This window comes from Euprymna scolopes, chromosome 1, assembly GCF_053919585.1.
Source record: "Euprymna scolopes isolate OS-2025 chromosome 1, ASM5391958v1, whole genome shotgun sequence".
NCBI lineage: Eukaryota > Metazoa > Mollusca > Cephalopoda > Sepiida > Sepiolidae > Euprymna > Euprymna scolopes.
In genome coordinates this window covers 173,796,010-173,812,299 of record NC_136482.1, presented here as the reverse complement: position 1 = coordinate 173,812,299, position 16,290 = coordinate 173,796,010, and the positions used below count along the sequence as shown (strand labels likewise).

Genomic DNA, 16,290 nt, shown 5'->3' with positions numbered 1-16,290 from the left:
CAGAGACAATATTAATCGAAAATGAAAACAAATTTGAATTGATTGAAATCGAGAGTCACAGGAAAAAATCTAGCTCCAAAAACAGAACTGACCAGGAAGAGAAAATGGAGACTGAAGAACCAAGCAGTTCAAGTAAACACAAAACAAAAACCACTCAAAACACAACAAACCAATAGAATAATAGATATAAAAACCTAAACAAAAACCAAACAGAAAAAAAAAGGGAAAAAAAATTAATAATTAAACGAACTTATGGAAATGAATAAAAACATCATACAGTGGAACTGCAGAGGCATAAAACCAAACTACGAAGAAATCAAACATATAATAGCACAATATGACCCCAGCATAATCGGCCTACAGGAAACTCTTCTAAAAGAAACGGACACCATCAACTTCAAAGGATACCACATCTACAATCAAACAAACAGATCACAAGCAGATAATCGACCCACAGGTGGCACTTCAATTATAATAAAAAAACAGATACCACATATAAAATTACAACTCCAAACAAGCCTACAAACAATAGCAATTAAAGTTACACTTCACCGACCAATAACTATTTGTTCAATATACATTCCACCTAAACATAAACTAAACAAAACCGAAATTGAAGATCTTATAACACAACTCCCCATACCTTTTATATTAATGGGGGACTTCAACGCCCATAACAAAATGTGGGGAAGTGAGAATATTAATCAAAATGGGAAAACCATTGAATCATTACTGGAATCACCCGAAGTAACTATATTTAATGACAAAACACACACATACCTTCACCCAGGCACAGGAACGACATCAGCTATCGACCTAACACTATGCTCCCCCACAATATTTATGGACTTCCAATGGGAGGTACATAACGACCAGTGTGGCAGCGATCACTTCCCAATTTTTCTCAAAACCCAAGAACCTACAACAGAAGAATCAAAACCAAAATGGCAAATTAATAAAGCTAACTGGACTGAATTTAGCAAACTTTGCACAAATCTAATTAATCAAGAAATAGTTAACAAACCAGATCCTATGTTAGCTTTCACCAATACACTAAACGAAATAGCAACCAAGACAATCCCAAAATCTTCCACCAAACCACACCCAAAACCAACGCCATGGTTCACAATAGAATGTAAGCAAGCAATAACCAACAGGAAAAAAATGCTAAAACACTTCAAACAACATCCCACAAAACCCAACCTTCAAAAATACCTACAAGCACGAGCAAAAGCACGCTATATTATAAAAAAAAGCAAAAAAGAAACCTGGCAAAACTATATTTCCAAATTGAACAACAACACGCCATCAAAAAAAACATGGGAAATAATAAGAAAAATAACTGGAAAAAAACTTGGAACACCAATAAATAATATAAATACACCAAATGGTAGACAAACTATAGACAAAAAAGAAATAGCAAACATAATCGCAAATGAATTCAGCCAAAACTCATCATCCAACCACTACTCCCCCAAATTCCAAAAATACAAAAACAACGCAGAAAAAGAAAAACTCAATTTCACATCCAATAACAAAGAATACTATAACACCTCTTTCACTATAACAGAACTAAAAAATGCAATTCATAAAAGTAAAGATACAGCTACTGGTCCAGACGACATCCACTATCAATTTCTAAAACACATGCCAGACACATCTCTCAACATTCTCTTACAGATAATTAACAAAATATGGTGGACTAACAATTTTCCAAAACACTGGCTCGACTCCAATATCATCCCAATTCCTAAAGCAGGAAAAGATCACTCCAACCCTACCAATTATCGTCCTATCGCCTTAACAAGCTGTATATGCAAAACAACAGAAAGGATGGTCAATACAAGACTAATGTGGCATTTAGAAAAATATAACCTCATTTCTACACACCAAAGTGGATTTAGACAAAATCAAGGTACTAATGACCAACTTATTCGGCTAGAAACATATATTCGTAACGGTCTAATAAGAAACCACCACGTGGTCTCAATCTTTTTTGATATCGAAAAGGCGTATGACACCACGTGGAGATATGGAATCTTGAAAGATATTCATAATATGGGAATCAGAGGAAACCTAGCAAAATTTATCCAAGAATTCCTATCCCACAGAACATTTAAAGTATGCTTAGGAAATACAACATCAGATGAACACACACAAGAAACAGGGGTACCACAGGGTAGCGTACTATCTGCCACCCTTTTTCTAATTAAAATCAACAGTATAATCGAAAATGTTAACATGGGATTCGAAAAAACACTATTTGTTGATGACTTTTCAATAACTTACTCATCACCAAATATGCCAACTATTGAAAGACAAATGCAACATTGCCTTAACAAAATAGACCTTTGGGTTAACCAAAATGGATTTAAAATGTCCAAAAGCAAAACCACATGTATCCACTTTTGTAGGAAACGAAAATACCACCTTGACCCACAGCTCAAACTAGATGGACAACCAATACCAATAGTACAACACACCAAATTTCTAGGGATCATTTTAGACAACAAACTAAACTTCAAGGAGCACATTAACAAATTAAAACAAAAATGCTTAAAAGCAATAAATATCTTAAAAATAGTATCAAAACTAGATTGGGGAGCAGATCAAGCTACAATGCTCAAAATATATCGCTCACATATCAGATCCAAACTGGATTATGGTTGTGCCATATACAGCTCTACTTACAAATCCTACAAAAACAAACTACTAACAATACAGAATCAAAGTTTAAGACTCAGCCTAGGAGCCTACCGAACTTCTCCAATGGAAAGCCTTCATGTAGAAGCCCAAGAACTACCCCTACACTTAAGATGGAAAAAACTAGCGTTACAATACGCAACAAAACTACAAACCAACCCCGAAAACCCAACATACAAAACTACCTTCAACTTACAATGTACAAACTCTTATTCAAGGAAACCAAAAAGTATACCCTCCTTTGGACACAGAATTAAAGAAATAATACATCAAATCAATGAAAATCCCGACAATATAATTACTCAGAAAACAAACGACAGACCCCCATGGACATTACACAAACCAGAAACCGACATAACACTTACTATTTGCAAGAAAAACATTACAAATAATATAACAAACAGAAGCAACTTTGGAGAACTAAGAGAAAAATATGCAGAATACATAGAAATATACACCGATGGGTCTAAAACTATAAACGGAACAAGCGCAGCATGCACAGATGGACAAAATCAATATCAAATAAGACTGCCTAACGAGGCTTCAATATATACAGCCGAACTGCAGGCCATCAAAATAGCTCTCAAACACATCAAAGACATCAACGAACAAAAAGCCATAATATATACAGACTCCCTATCCTGTATCATGGCCCTTGAAGTAAAATCTAAACATCCTTTTATCACAGAAATTATACAAGAATACAATGAAATAACCGAAAAAAACAATAAAAAAATTATAATAGCCTGGATACCAAGTCATGTCGGCATTCCAGGAAATGAAAAAGCAGACAAACTGGCTAAAGAAGCCACAAACCACCAAATGGACAAAATTAAAATACCACACACAGACCTAAAAAGAAAAATCAACGAATATATAGAAAACATGTGGCAAGAGGAATGGAACAAATGTACTGCAAACAAATTGCATGAACATCAACCAATAATTAAAAACGAAAAACAAAAAATTTTTAAAGGAAGAAGAGAAGAAATTGTACTAAACCGAATAAGAATCGGACATACAAAATTAACTCATTCCTACCTAATCAAAGCGGAGGAAACACCAAATTGCACACTCTGCAATCAACAACTAACAATTAAACATCTACTGACAGAATGTAGAAAACACAAACACACTCAGAAGAAATATTTTAAAACAACAAACATTAGAAAAGTGTTCCAGGAAGTGGAACCCCAACAAATCATAAACTATTTAAAAGAAACAAATGTATTCAAACTCCTATAAAGCAAACAAGTAAAATTCAGTTTAGAAAAACAAATCTCTTACAACTAAAACAATTTTTCAGAAAACCTAAAACATCTTGCTTCAAAAGATAAACTTTTTCAAGAAACTTAAAAAATTTTTACAAGAAACTGAAAATCTATTATACCAACAAAACTTTTTTGGCATTAAATGACTCTTAGAGGTTGAAATGCCGTTAAACAAATACACTCACTCACTCACTCACTCTAAGTTTATTACTAATCGCCTGAAACTCTCTTACTAAGGAATGCCAATAGGGCAGCTCAGGCATTTTTTGTAGGCCAGTGTGTGCTTATTTTAGTGTACTAGCTTCGCAAAACCACATCCGACCTTGTATCTAACCTGGCCACGAGGTAAATAATAATCTGAATATTTAAATATGACGGACTAATGAAAATACTATTCTAAGTTGAAATGGGACAGACTTATATACAAACGTGACTGATTATAGAGATTTGTGGTTCATCTAAAGTTATATGAATTTCTAAGAAAAGATATTTTTATTTGTTTGTATTTTTCTTTTGAAAGTTTTCTTTTTTGCTTTTCAGAATATGTCCTTACTTACGCTTAGCAATTTCTTGAAATTGGATCGAGAATATTTTTCCTCTGATGCACCTTGTGAGACTGTGTGGCCAGTAAGTTCACCTTGTTTCTTTTTGCCTTATATGATCACTTATTTTGTCAAATTGTACATTATGCGATTGTTTAATGATTGTGTGTGTGTACACATACAAGAAGTTGTAGATCGCTGGAAGCATTGCTTATTGGATAAAAGGTGTGTTTTGAAGGCTTGTCAATGCAGAAATTATTCAGTTGTTGGAAACAGATAAATAATGATAAATAATTCAAAGGGTTTAATAATTTTCCCTGACTGTAAATGGTATATATTGAAGAAATATACTGTTTACAGTCAGGTAAATAAATATTTATTGAAAATTATTGAACCCTTTTGACTTATCATTTTTTTGTTTCCAACTACTGAATAATTCCTACATTGGCAAGCCTTCAAACACACCTTTATTTATATATATATATATATATATATATATAAACAATAAAATTAAATACAAAAAGTAACATCGTTTTTCATGCTTCAAAAAACCCTCATAACCTTTAAATCATATATATATATATATATATATATGTTCTTATTTCTGTCTTTCTAATCAATAATGATTGGAATTCTAGAAAGAAGAAAATTATTTTCTACTAGAAATGAAATATAAAAATTAAGATATTTCTCCATCATATCTTATGGCTAATATAATTGATTTATCCAAACTGTCACAAAATATAAATCCTAATATTTTATTTTTTTATTTTTTTATAAAGTTTTGAGAGTTTGTTTAATTACAAGATTTCATTCTGTATGAAAATAACCAGTTTATCATTCTGTATAATCAGTTGAGCAGAGTTCTCTGCTTTGGACTGTACAAACATAAAAAAAATGAACCTATTGAACAGCATTAGTTTTATGTATGATAAGATTCAGGTTGCATCTGAAGGCATTGGTGTAGGCTCAGAGCAGTTTCTTTATGAAGGCTGTATTACATTTTGAAATTTTAGAATTCATCAATTACTGGCCAGGATATTTTTTTTTTTCAAAATGTGTCCAATTTATCTGGAACAACTTGTATATTAGTATGAAATTTTCTCCCAATTCTTTTTGAAAGACCAATATTTCTCTTGATATTATTATAATAGTCATATTCCTGTCTGTCTGTTATTTGTTCACAATCTGTTTAATATGTATGAAAGGTACAATGTTTCACAAAACAATTTTCATATTGAAAATTAATGTTTACACTTTCATTTCAGCATGATTTCTATATGTACTATTTATTCAAAGGAAATCTACATTCATAAAGTAACCTCATTTGCATATTACATTAAAGAAAATCTATTTTAATAATTAGCTCCATGTTATTGTTTGTTGCAATATAATTGTTTTCATTGTTCTGTTTAGAAATATTATTTAAAGTTGATTTTATTTAATATATTTTTAATTTAATTGATATTTTATTTAATTTACTTTAAATTCTTATTTAAGCTGTGAGAATTATTTCCCCATTTCATTTTCATAGATGAAAATGGATGTTTTATGTTTCCATAAATCTGACATGTGGTTCACTTTCAGGAAAATTGCAATACGTTAGGATATTCGGTGTATCTTAAATAGTGACTAACCCTCCGTATGCACCTGGGTGTACGTAGCTAGTACATAAATATGCCTTTCTAAATCTAACATTTTCTATTTTTTCAGAATGTGGTCCAGAAACTGCTTGTCCATTCTTCCAGCATCCAACTGATGTTACCGCCTGTCAGTTTCATATTTGAACAATATGCAAATCGTCACATCTTTCTCACATCCATCTTGTCTGCCATCAATGCTAAAACCCAACAGGTAATCATTCTCTTACCAATGCAATTCTCACTGTTTGTAAAACAGTTTTTTTTTTTGGTAAAACTTGCAGAGAATGCTCTGTTTTACAGTTGTTTTAAAAATTAAATGAAAATTTAGATTTTGTTCCTTTTTTTTTTTTTTTTTTTTTAATTGCGCATACCTCCAAAAAAATCGAAAGAATAATATTCAACAATTGTGCTTTTTATATATAAAAAAACAAAAGATTTTTTTTTTTATGTAAAAATAAAATTTTATTAACAAAAAATGAAATAATTTTTAGACAAAAAAAGTCAATTTGATATACCTTTTTGGAATTTTTTTTTTTTTTTTTACATAAGTTCAACTCCCCATTCACATTAGAAATGTTGACTTTTACAGGTTTTCGTGTATGCATACTATGAATAAACTTCCCTATGCTAAGAACAGCTTTCAGAATTTGGCACTTCGGACATATGACCATTTTGGCAATACTCCATGTTCAATGAGAAACCTACTTAAATCTTCTTGTTCTCAAAATTTTACTATTGCATAAAAATTCTTATATTTGCAACTTGTGCATATATCGATGGACGTGCTATCCATTTTTTTTAACATAATTTTTATTTATTTTTTATTTTTAAACATGGTGCGATAAAATAATTTAGTCATTTAATACATAGTCACGATAGTGTTCTGAAGGTTCTTGAGAAGGTGCAGAAACACAGTTGTAATTTGATTGCCCCCCCCCTTTTCCCTACACCCTCTTTCTTAAAGACATGATGTTGCTAATCTCAGTCTAATACTAAATTAATAAATACTATTATGGTAAGTGTTGTTCATAATTATATGATCTATTCCCTGCTTCTTTTGTTCCAGCTTGTTTGACTCTTTAGTCTAGTAGTCTCCATCAATTTGCTGTTTTGATATGTCATATAATACAATTTTCTATTCGAGTAGTTTCTTTCTAAGAACTGCAGACTTGTGGAACTTTCTTCCTGCTTACTGTTTTCTTCCTACTTATAGTTTTGATTTTTTTCAAGACTAAGGAATCTCCTGACTGTGATAAGCATCTGTCGTTCTTGTTGGCTCCTTACATCAAGTGGCTTCATGTCTTCTCTGGACCAGTATTCAAGAATTCTGGCGAAAGAACTGACCCATTAAATTATCGCCCTATTAGCCTCCTCCCACTTTTTGCCAAAATATTTGAGACCTTAATTAACCATGCTCTAGTCCAGCACCTTACAGATGCTAAACTTTGACCGACCAACAATATGGATTTAGACAAGCCCGTTCCACGGCAGACATCCTCACTGTAATCTCTGAACGCATATACCATTCACTGGACAAAGCGGGAGAGGGCAGAGCGGTAGCTCTAGATATATCTAAGGCTTTTGACAGGGTATGGCATGAGGGTCTCCTCAGGAAGATTAGATCTTACGGTATCACTGGTAGAATACTTAACATAATTAAATCCTTCTTAGATAAGAGAAAAATCCAGGTTGTCCTCGACGGTCGTACATCTAAACAATATGATATAAATGCGGGAGTGCCCCAGGGATCTATCCTTGGAGCTCTGCTGTTCCTAATATTCATAAATGACCTCCCCGACAAAATTGCCTCTGAGATGGGTATATATGCTGATGACACCACACTCTATAGCAGGCATGACAGGAAAACAAATGAACATATATCTAAAGTAATGGCAGAAACACTAGAGGATGACCTCCAATCAATAGTGGAATGGGGACAAAAATGGATGGTCACGTTCAATGCCGCCAAGACAAAACTGGTTTCCTTCAATAATTACAAGAAACCTTCTCTACCACCTATAGCAATGGCCAACGACTCTTTATCTGAGAGTACGTCTCTCAAGCTCCTTGGCCTAACGTTCACAGGAAACATGAGTTGGAACAATTACATCGAGGGCATTGCCAGGGCCGCTGCGAGGAAGGTGGGCTCTCTCTACCGTGCTAGAAAACTTCTAACACCCGAAAGTATCCTGTACCTCTATAAGGCCACTATTCGCCCATGTATGGAGTATTGCTGTCATATTTGGGCTGGTGCATCGGCTACTAGTCTCTCGCTCCTTGACAGGGTTCAAAAGAGAGTCGCAATCTGATAGGCCCTAAACTGGCATCTAAGCTTCAGCCTCTGTCCCATCGTCGAAACGTTGCATCCCTCTGCCTGTTCTACAAGTATTATAGTGGTGAATGCTCTGAAGAACTGCAAGCACTTGTACCCCCACGACGTGAACACCCTCGACAGACCCGACAAGCTGCAAAATCCCACCCCCACACTGTAGAGATCCCTAGATGTAAAAGATCTTTCTACTCCAGTAGTTTCTTCCCCAGAACTGCTAGACTTTGGAATTCCATTCCAGGTCACTGCTTCCCCAACTGTACTGACATGCATAAGTTCAAGTGCAACATGAACCAACATATCGCTGCCCTAATCCCTACATAGTACCCCAGTAGATGTTTCCCCTGATAGTAGCCCCCTACACCAAAGTGGCAATGTGCCTTGTTTGGGGTGAAAATGTAATAAAAAAAAAAAAAAAAAAATTTCCATTTAAAAAAAAAAAAAAAAAAAAGTATGTGTAGAGAAAGATAGATGCATTAATTTATGAAAGAATAAAATATATATTTCCAATTCCATTATCTATCTGGTCAGGCTCCTTGCCCGGATCAATATGATTCTCTCTCTCTCTAGATTTCCCTTCCATCAGCTGCCTCAGATTTTTAGGATCACAGTTTGCGTCATCTGCAATTTGCTGGATGTATATGAATCTAGGTTATCCCATACTTGTGCACGGTGCCATGGAATCCACAGCAATGCATTTTACACCAGCACTTGCTTGCTCCTCTGGCAGTTACCTGCAAATCATGGACGTTACTCTCTGATGATAGTAGATATGGCACATAGGTTGCCATAAAGTTACTGCTTCGTGGGATGATCTTGCCAAGGTATATTTAACACTCTTCATAGCATATGGGTGTATGTGCCATCTAGCTTTCTTTCTAATCTTTTGGTGAGTGTCCAGGTTGTAGCACCGTAAACAAGGACAGACTCCACCACTGCTCTGAAGAACTTTCAAATCCACTACAATATGGCAATTACAATTTATAAGTAAATAATTTGCTAATTTTTAGGTTTATGGCGGTTTATGGTAGTTTTTCATCATACATGTCCTTTTTCTATGAGAATTTTATGTTGAAAATTTCTGGTTAAACATTTTAACATTATGAATAAATTCTTGATCTTTTATTTTCTTTGCAGACATCTGATAATTTCTTGAACAATGCGTTTTGCTGCTTGGAAATCCTTTCTGAAGAAATAAAAAAAGGTAAAAATGTTTTTTTTTCATATTTCATGTTAAACATTAGCCAAGTTTCTGACCAAAAAAATAAACAGAAATATTAATTAAATTAAACAATTTAATATTTATATATATATACACACACATAGTTTAGAATATAATTATCCTCTGACACATGTATATATTAGGTTGGTGCAAAAATATTGTTTTATCATAAAAAAAACATTATTTTTGCACCAACCTTATATCATTTGTTCTTTATAGTCAATGAAAATGTGAAAGTTTCACAATTAAAATATCTTTTTTAAATAAACAGAATTTTTTATACATTATATATACTAGAAGTATTTGTGACTCATTGGGTCACAATCATTACCAGTATTTATTTTACTTTGATTTTATTTGAAAATTCATAAACTGTGAAACATGACATTGTTCTTGCATTAGTAAACATAAGTCTCTTTACTTGTAAATTATTGTTATATAGAAAACAATTTAACACAACAAGAGTTGGGTCTAACATATAGATGGTGATACGGATAAAAAATAAGATTTAAGTACTCTGCTTTCAGTGGAATTCTGACCTTTCCCTTTGTTTTCTCCTCAAAATTTGGCTCAATTTTATTTCTCTTTTTCTGTCATTTTATTTTTATTTATTTTGCTCTTCCTCTTCTGCTCATATTTTGCATTTACCTTTCCATTGTCTTTGAAAATGGTCATTTTTGCCATACTTCAAACGATTCATGGTGTAAGTAAGGGAAGTAAAAGACTTGTTTCATCAAAGAATGACTTCCTGTCTTCTCACCACATGCAAATGTCGTGTGTTTCTCTTGACTTAAATCAATAAATTGCAACTTCTTTTTTAAGCTTTAATAGCTATGTTTTTTGTTTTTGTTTTTTTTTTTTGTTGGGCAAATTTTTCTTAACGCAAAGAAAAAGGACCTTTTGTTGGAAAATAAATTTAGAATATTCTGTTTACACAAAAATCTAATTTAGTTAAAATTTGATTTTTGTGTAAAAAAAAAAATAAAAATGTTGATTGGTTTGATTTAAATAAAAATGAAGTTAAAACATACAAGACAATATTTTCAGTATTAAAAAAAACAACAAGGTATTGTTTCAAATCTCCTGCAAAAATGTACTGTAATAGAAACATTCTAAATGTGAATTAAAAAATTTTTTTTTTGTAGTTTTGGCATCTGAAGAAGACCAATTGAGCCAAGGCACAAGAAAAGAGAGAAAACTGCTGAGTAAATGTTGGTTTGAATTTTTAAAGAACGAGGTGAATATAAAAGCATTTTTTTTTTTATCTTAGTTTTCATCATTGTATTATTTTGAGCGTTACTTTCTAGATTTCTAGATTGTACATAACATGTTTCTCATTTTTTAGTTCCCAACAAAGGAGGGATTGGACCTAGTAATTCACTACCATTCATCCATTCACACTTTTCTCAATAACCATGCCTTGAATTTTTTTTCTGAAATTTTGCACAAACATTAGTTATGGTGAAAGTAAATTTTTGCCAGAACGGATTTTCTGGGATAATTCTGGTTGTCTCCCTAGGAGCTCTTATAGGGGTAAAATTGCCCTAAAATCCTTTATTCGCTCATTTGTTTGCACTTTTCTCAATAACCATAGAATAGAGGGACCCCACATGCTCGGCTTGTTTTTTGTTGTATTGACTTTTTAATGACTTGTCCAAATTAAATGCAAGGTATTTAGTGTATCTAAGAAAAAAAGTGGAGGTGATTATTAATCTATATATCTATAAAAGTGAGAATGTGTGTGAGGACACTTCTCAAGCTATATACTCAAATTTATCTATAGACTTGAAATTTGGTATATAGGGTATTCAGACATGTGGAAAAACTTTTAATTGGTTTTCATCCGGAAAAAAGAGCTGCTAAGGGATAAAAATTGAAAAATTGATACATGGGTATCAAATTTTTATCTTCAGCTGTTTCACGAATGCGCATGCGTGGATCATTCTCGTGACAGATTCCATATCTTAAAGAATAAGTAGGTTTGAAAACACTTTTTAAAAATTGTGTTAAGCTGGCCTAATGGTTATTCTACTTTACTCACTGTTTTGAGGTTTTGGTTTAGATCTCAGCTTGAGTATTTTATTTTTTTACTTACAAGAAGTGAATTATTTAGAAAAAACATAATGCTCGCATGCACATGTCTCAGTTTCTGTATTAATTAAAATATATTTATGCATATTTTCTGACCCGCAACGCCAAGTGGCCTACTAGTGTGTGTGTGTGTGTATATATATATACAAGTTAGAAAAGCATTTCATCCAAGGCATGAAAATTGTTAAACAAAATGATTTTACTATAGGCTTTAAAAATAAAGGTACAAGATTCAATTTGAAATTTATTTATTTTCAAAGTGTATTTTTATAAATTTTACAAAGTAAGGTATGCAAATTTAATACCTTACTTTGTAAAATGTATAAAAGTGCACTTTGAAGATAAATAAATTTCAAATTGAATCTTGTACCTTTATTTTTAAAGCCTATAGTAAAAACATTTTGTTTAACAATTTTCATGCCTTGGATGAAATGCTTTTCTAACTTGTATCCTATCTTTTTAAGATTATATTTTATTTAATTTATTAATTTGGATTCAAAAGAAGATGAATGTGATTTTGTATGTATTTATAAAAATTCTCCTACTCTCTATTTCAGATTGTATTTCTCCTCACACCACAACTCATTTTTGCAACCCCCTCTTTGTATTATTACAGGTCTGAATATTCTCTCTGTTTCAGTTTGTAATTCTCCTCACTCCACAACTCTTTTGCAACTCTCTCTTTGTCATACATGTCTGAATAATATGAAAATCTGAATTTTTTTAACAAAAACTTTAAAATAACTTTTTTAGATTAATTTTTTTTAAACTTCTTTCAGAATAGAAAATATTTACAATTTAATAAGGAACATATTTCATATAGGTTTTATCAAAAATATTCAGTAGATAACGAAAAAAATAGATGAAAAGTTCAAAAGGAGTGTATAACTGGTTACACTCAATAGTAGTCCTCGCTAGCGAAAGACTGTTATTCTATTATTGTTTAAAAACATTTTGTGTCCTGCGCTTTTGCACGAGGACTAATATATATATATATATATATAATATACACACACACACCAGTATTTAAAAATATATATATATATATATATATATATATTTATACACCAGTATTTAAAAAAAAAAAAATTTTTTAAATAAAGGAACACGACAAAATATTAGATGTTATAATTTCAATCTTTGTAAATATTTTCATACTAATTCCTGTTTAATTAGCTGTTAAAATATTCAAATCAATGCCATCAGCATTTTTAAAATTACAATAACTAAGATAATATAACTTAAAATTCACAACTTATTGTAAAAGGTTTCAATTTCAATAAGATGCTTTTATTTTGAACTAGCAAAAGTACCTGTCGTTGACTGGGTTCAAAAACAGCCTACAGAAAATGGACTCTGATTTATGAAAGTATGATAGGCTATGAAAACGAAGGATTGTAAAGAGATAGCTTCGAATTTTGGGGTATCAAAACCAAAGCAAAATATGATGAAAGTAAAAATAAAATAGACAAACCACATAATTTATTATATCATACCTGTTCACACTAAAACACTTATCACAATATTTTGTGGATCTATATTATAAAACCTTGTTAAACTTTGTGACATATTTCCATTCTATGGAGGTCAGGCGCGAACGAACACCCCATAATTTTATTATACCATATTTCTTCAAACTGAAACATAATTATCGACGTATACTTACGCAGATAGATATGAAAAGTATTTATTAAAGTTTGTGCCTATTTCCATTCTGTGGAGGCCAGGCGCGAACGCAGACTCCACAATTTTATTATATCATCCTATTTAAGTTAAAACATACTTATCAAAGTATTCTTATGTACATCTATATCTAAAACACTTGTAAACGTTTTTTTTTTAATTTTTAAATTTTTTATTTCAATACTTTGTGGCCCAGGCGCGAAAGCAGACCCCACAATTTTTATGAACCACCGTTCTTGCCAGATCAAACATACCCATTCCCGTGTCTCGATACATCTTCTATCATGATATGTAATCACCTTTTTTTTTTTAAATAGTCAACCATATAGGAGCCTATTTGTGACCAGACACACACGCACGCACGCACACACACATTCAGACATTCAGCTTTATATACATATATATATATATATATATATATATATATATATATAAACGCACACATACACAAACATGACAGAAAAGAATAGACACTAAGATGAAAAAAAGTCTATATATTAATATATACTACTTTATATTTACAGATAAGAATAGTGCTGAAATAACAGAGTATCTTATTATAAATTTTCCTAATGTATGTCTGCCCGTGTGTGTGTGTGTGTCTGTGTGTGTGTGTGTGTGTGTGACGCGGTTTATCTCAGCCTACCGGCAACCCACCCAAGCAAGTAAGGTACCGAAATGAAGCTTATTTCCGGTACAAGGACCCAAGTTTGCCGAGTTGGGCAAACTTGGATTCTTGTCTCATTAAAATTGTATATATCTGTGAACATTTAGAGAAAGTGTTACTCTATTTTAAGAGTCGTCAGCTAATATACACATCTTTATTCACACCACGTACACCCGTATAAAATATGTCTAAGTATTTTTTTTAAATATTTTTTTAAAGACATCAGTCCTTTTATATATTATAAAAATGATAACAATAATTCTTGTATTAAAAAAAAAACAAATATAAAACTATACAGACTAATTCTTTATTCATTACTAGCGGGGGTACCCGGCGTTGCCCGAGTGTTTGTTTCCGGGATGGGGGGTGGAGGAGTTTTAAAAAATGTTATGGTAGGTAAGTAGGAAGGATCAAACCCGGAGTCATGAGTAAAAGTAGGAAAATAAAGTGTGAAAAAAAAAAAAAAAAAAAAAACATCTGCAACGTTAACAGTTCGGCCACCAAGAAAAGTCCATTCCAGTTGTTTAGGAAAAAAAAAAAAAACGACTACGGTAGGTCGGCGCGAACGTGAAAATATAATGTGAATTGTCCAGCACGCTAACCACTACGCCACAGAGCACTGCAGCGTAGTTTAGTGATTTTAAATAACTTCACATGAAAGAACTACGAAGCCAAACCGGTGTTCTCTTCTCAACTGTTCCTTGTGAACAATCCCCAAACGGTGTTAAGTGGTGGCAGGGGGAGGAGGAATTTATTAGAGAGAAAATATTTTACCACTTCCATTGATCTTAACCGATTTTGGCCGTGACTTCTCAGCAGAAAAAGTATAGAAATCTAAGATTATCGAGGAATTTGAGAAATAATAAGCCTATAACACACCTCAGATATTGTTCTGCCGTTTGTGCATATTATATTTGCATGAAATATCTTGATTTTTAATCCTATTAAGGTCAAAATCCCACGGGAAAAAATGAGTTCATTTTATTTATATAGAGATAAACATTCAACTATAAAAGGATTTTCATGTTTGCTTTTTATTAATAAGTTTATTTTTTTCACTTTTTGACAATTTGAAAGATGGAAAAATATTTAAGCCTATTTAAATTCCATTTGAATCAGATTATCTCATCTTGAATGTCGTATTCATGTTTTAGTTGATGTTACCTCCAACCTTCATCTTTATAAACTCAGAAATCTTTGAACTCTAGAACTTATACAGTTTTTTTTTTTCAAACTGAAGCCTTTATTTAATGGACAGACATGGACAATTCTCGTTCCTACCTACTCAAAAAAGAAGCCCCACTTTACACACCCTGCCAGGAACCGTACACAGTAAATCACATATTAACAAGATGCGAAGACTTGAAAACAAACGGACTGAATCTATATAATGAAAAAACTGTAAAAGACATATTCACTCCTGTAGACCCAACTACTCTTCTCAAATATCTGAAGATAACAGGGTTACTCAACAAAATTAAAAAAAACAAAAAAAACACCTTATCTAACTATATAAACATAGACACTGAACACCAGATACATGCATAAAACCTATAACTATTAATGTATATAAAAGACTGGCATTAAATGACCACATAGGTTGATATGCCATAAAACCAATCAATCAATCAACAGACATGGACAATTCTCATTCCATCAGCCATGATTGGGTAGAAGCATTAGGAGAGTCGAAAATGAACCTTAGGTTTACTTTCAGTTGCATTGTAACTCTCGCTTCCCTTTATTCCTTATTTTGTCTTTAGTTCTCACATTCCATGAACAAAGTTTCTGACAAAGGGGAAAGGATTACCATTTTCTGTGTTGTAGCTATCCATCTAACATTTATCATTGTCTAGTTTTTTTTTATTTTGAAATATATACTTTTTCTTTTATTGTTTTTTTAGTTCCTTACATCAAGTGGCTTCATCTCTTGTCTGGAGCAATTTCCATAAAAAAGTTCTTAGTTATTATTAGGCCTAGGACAACAGCATATTCTTTTCGTTGTTTTGACTCTCGAGTGTGTATCCGTTGATATCTTATATGCTTTTATATACAGTGATGTGGTTCTCGGTTGATTAACTATGTCTGATATATATTCGAGAGTCATGACAATAGAAAAGAATATGCTGTTGTCATAGC

The 16,290-nt window shown here is 32.2% G+C and overlaps 1 protein-coding gene across 1 annotated transcript in view; it reads left to right on the top strand.

Annotated features, from left to right (window-relative positions):
* The window catches only part of LOC145277585 (nucleolar complex protein 4 homolog), a 45,741-nt gene that overhangs the window by 11,382 nt on the left and 18,069 nt on the right, over nt 1-16,290 (top strand). The window contains exons 4-7 of the mRNA XM_080129100.1: nt 4,515-4,601; nt 6,230-6,370; nt 9,626-9,692; nt 10,856-10,947. Of these exons, the coding sequence (XP_079985226.1) occupies nt 4,515-4,601; nt 6,230-6,370; nt 9,626-9,692; nt 10,856-10,947 (387 nt within the window). The remainder of the gene's footprint in view (nt 1-4,514; nt 4,602-6,229; nt 6,371-9,625; nt 9,693-10,855; nt 10,948-16,290) is intronic.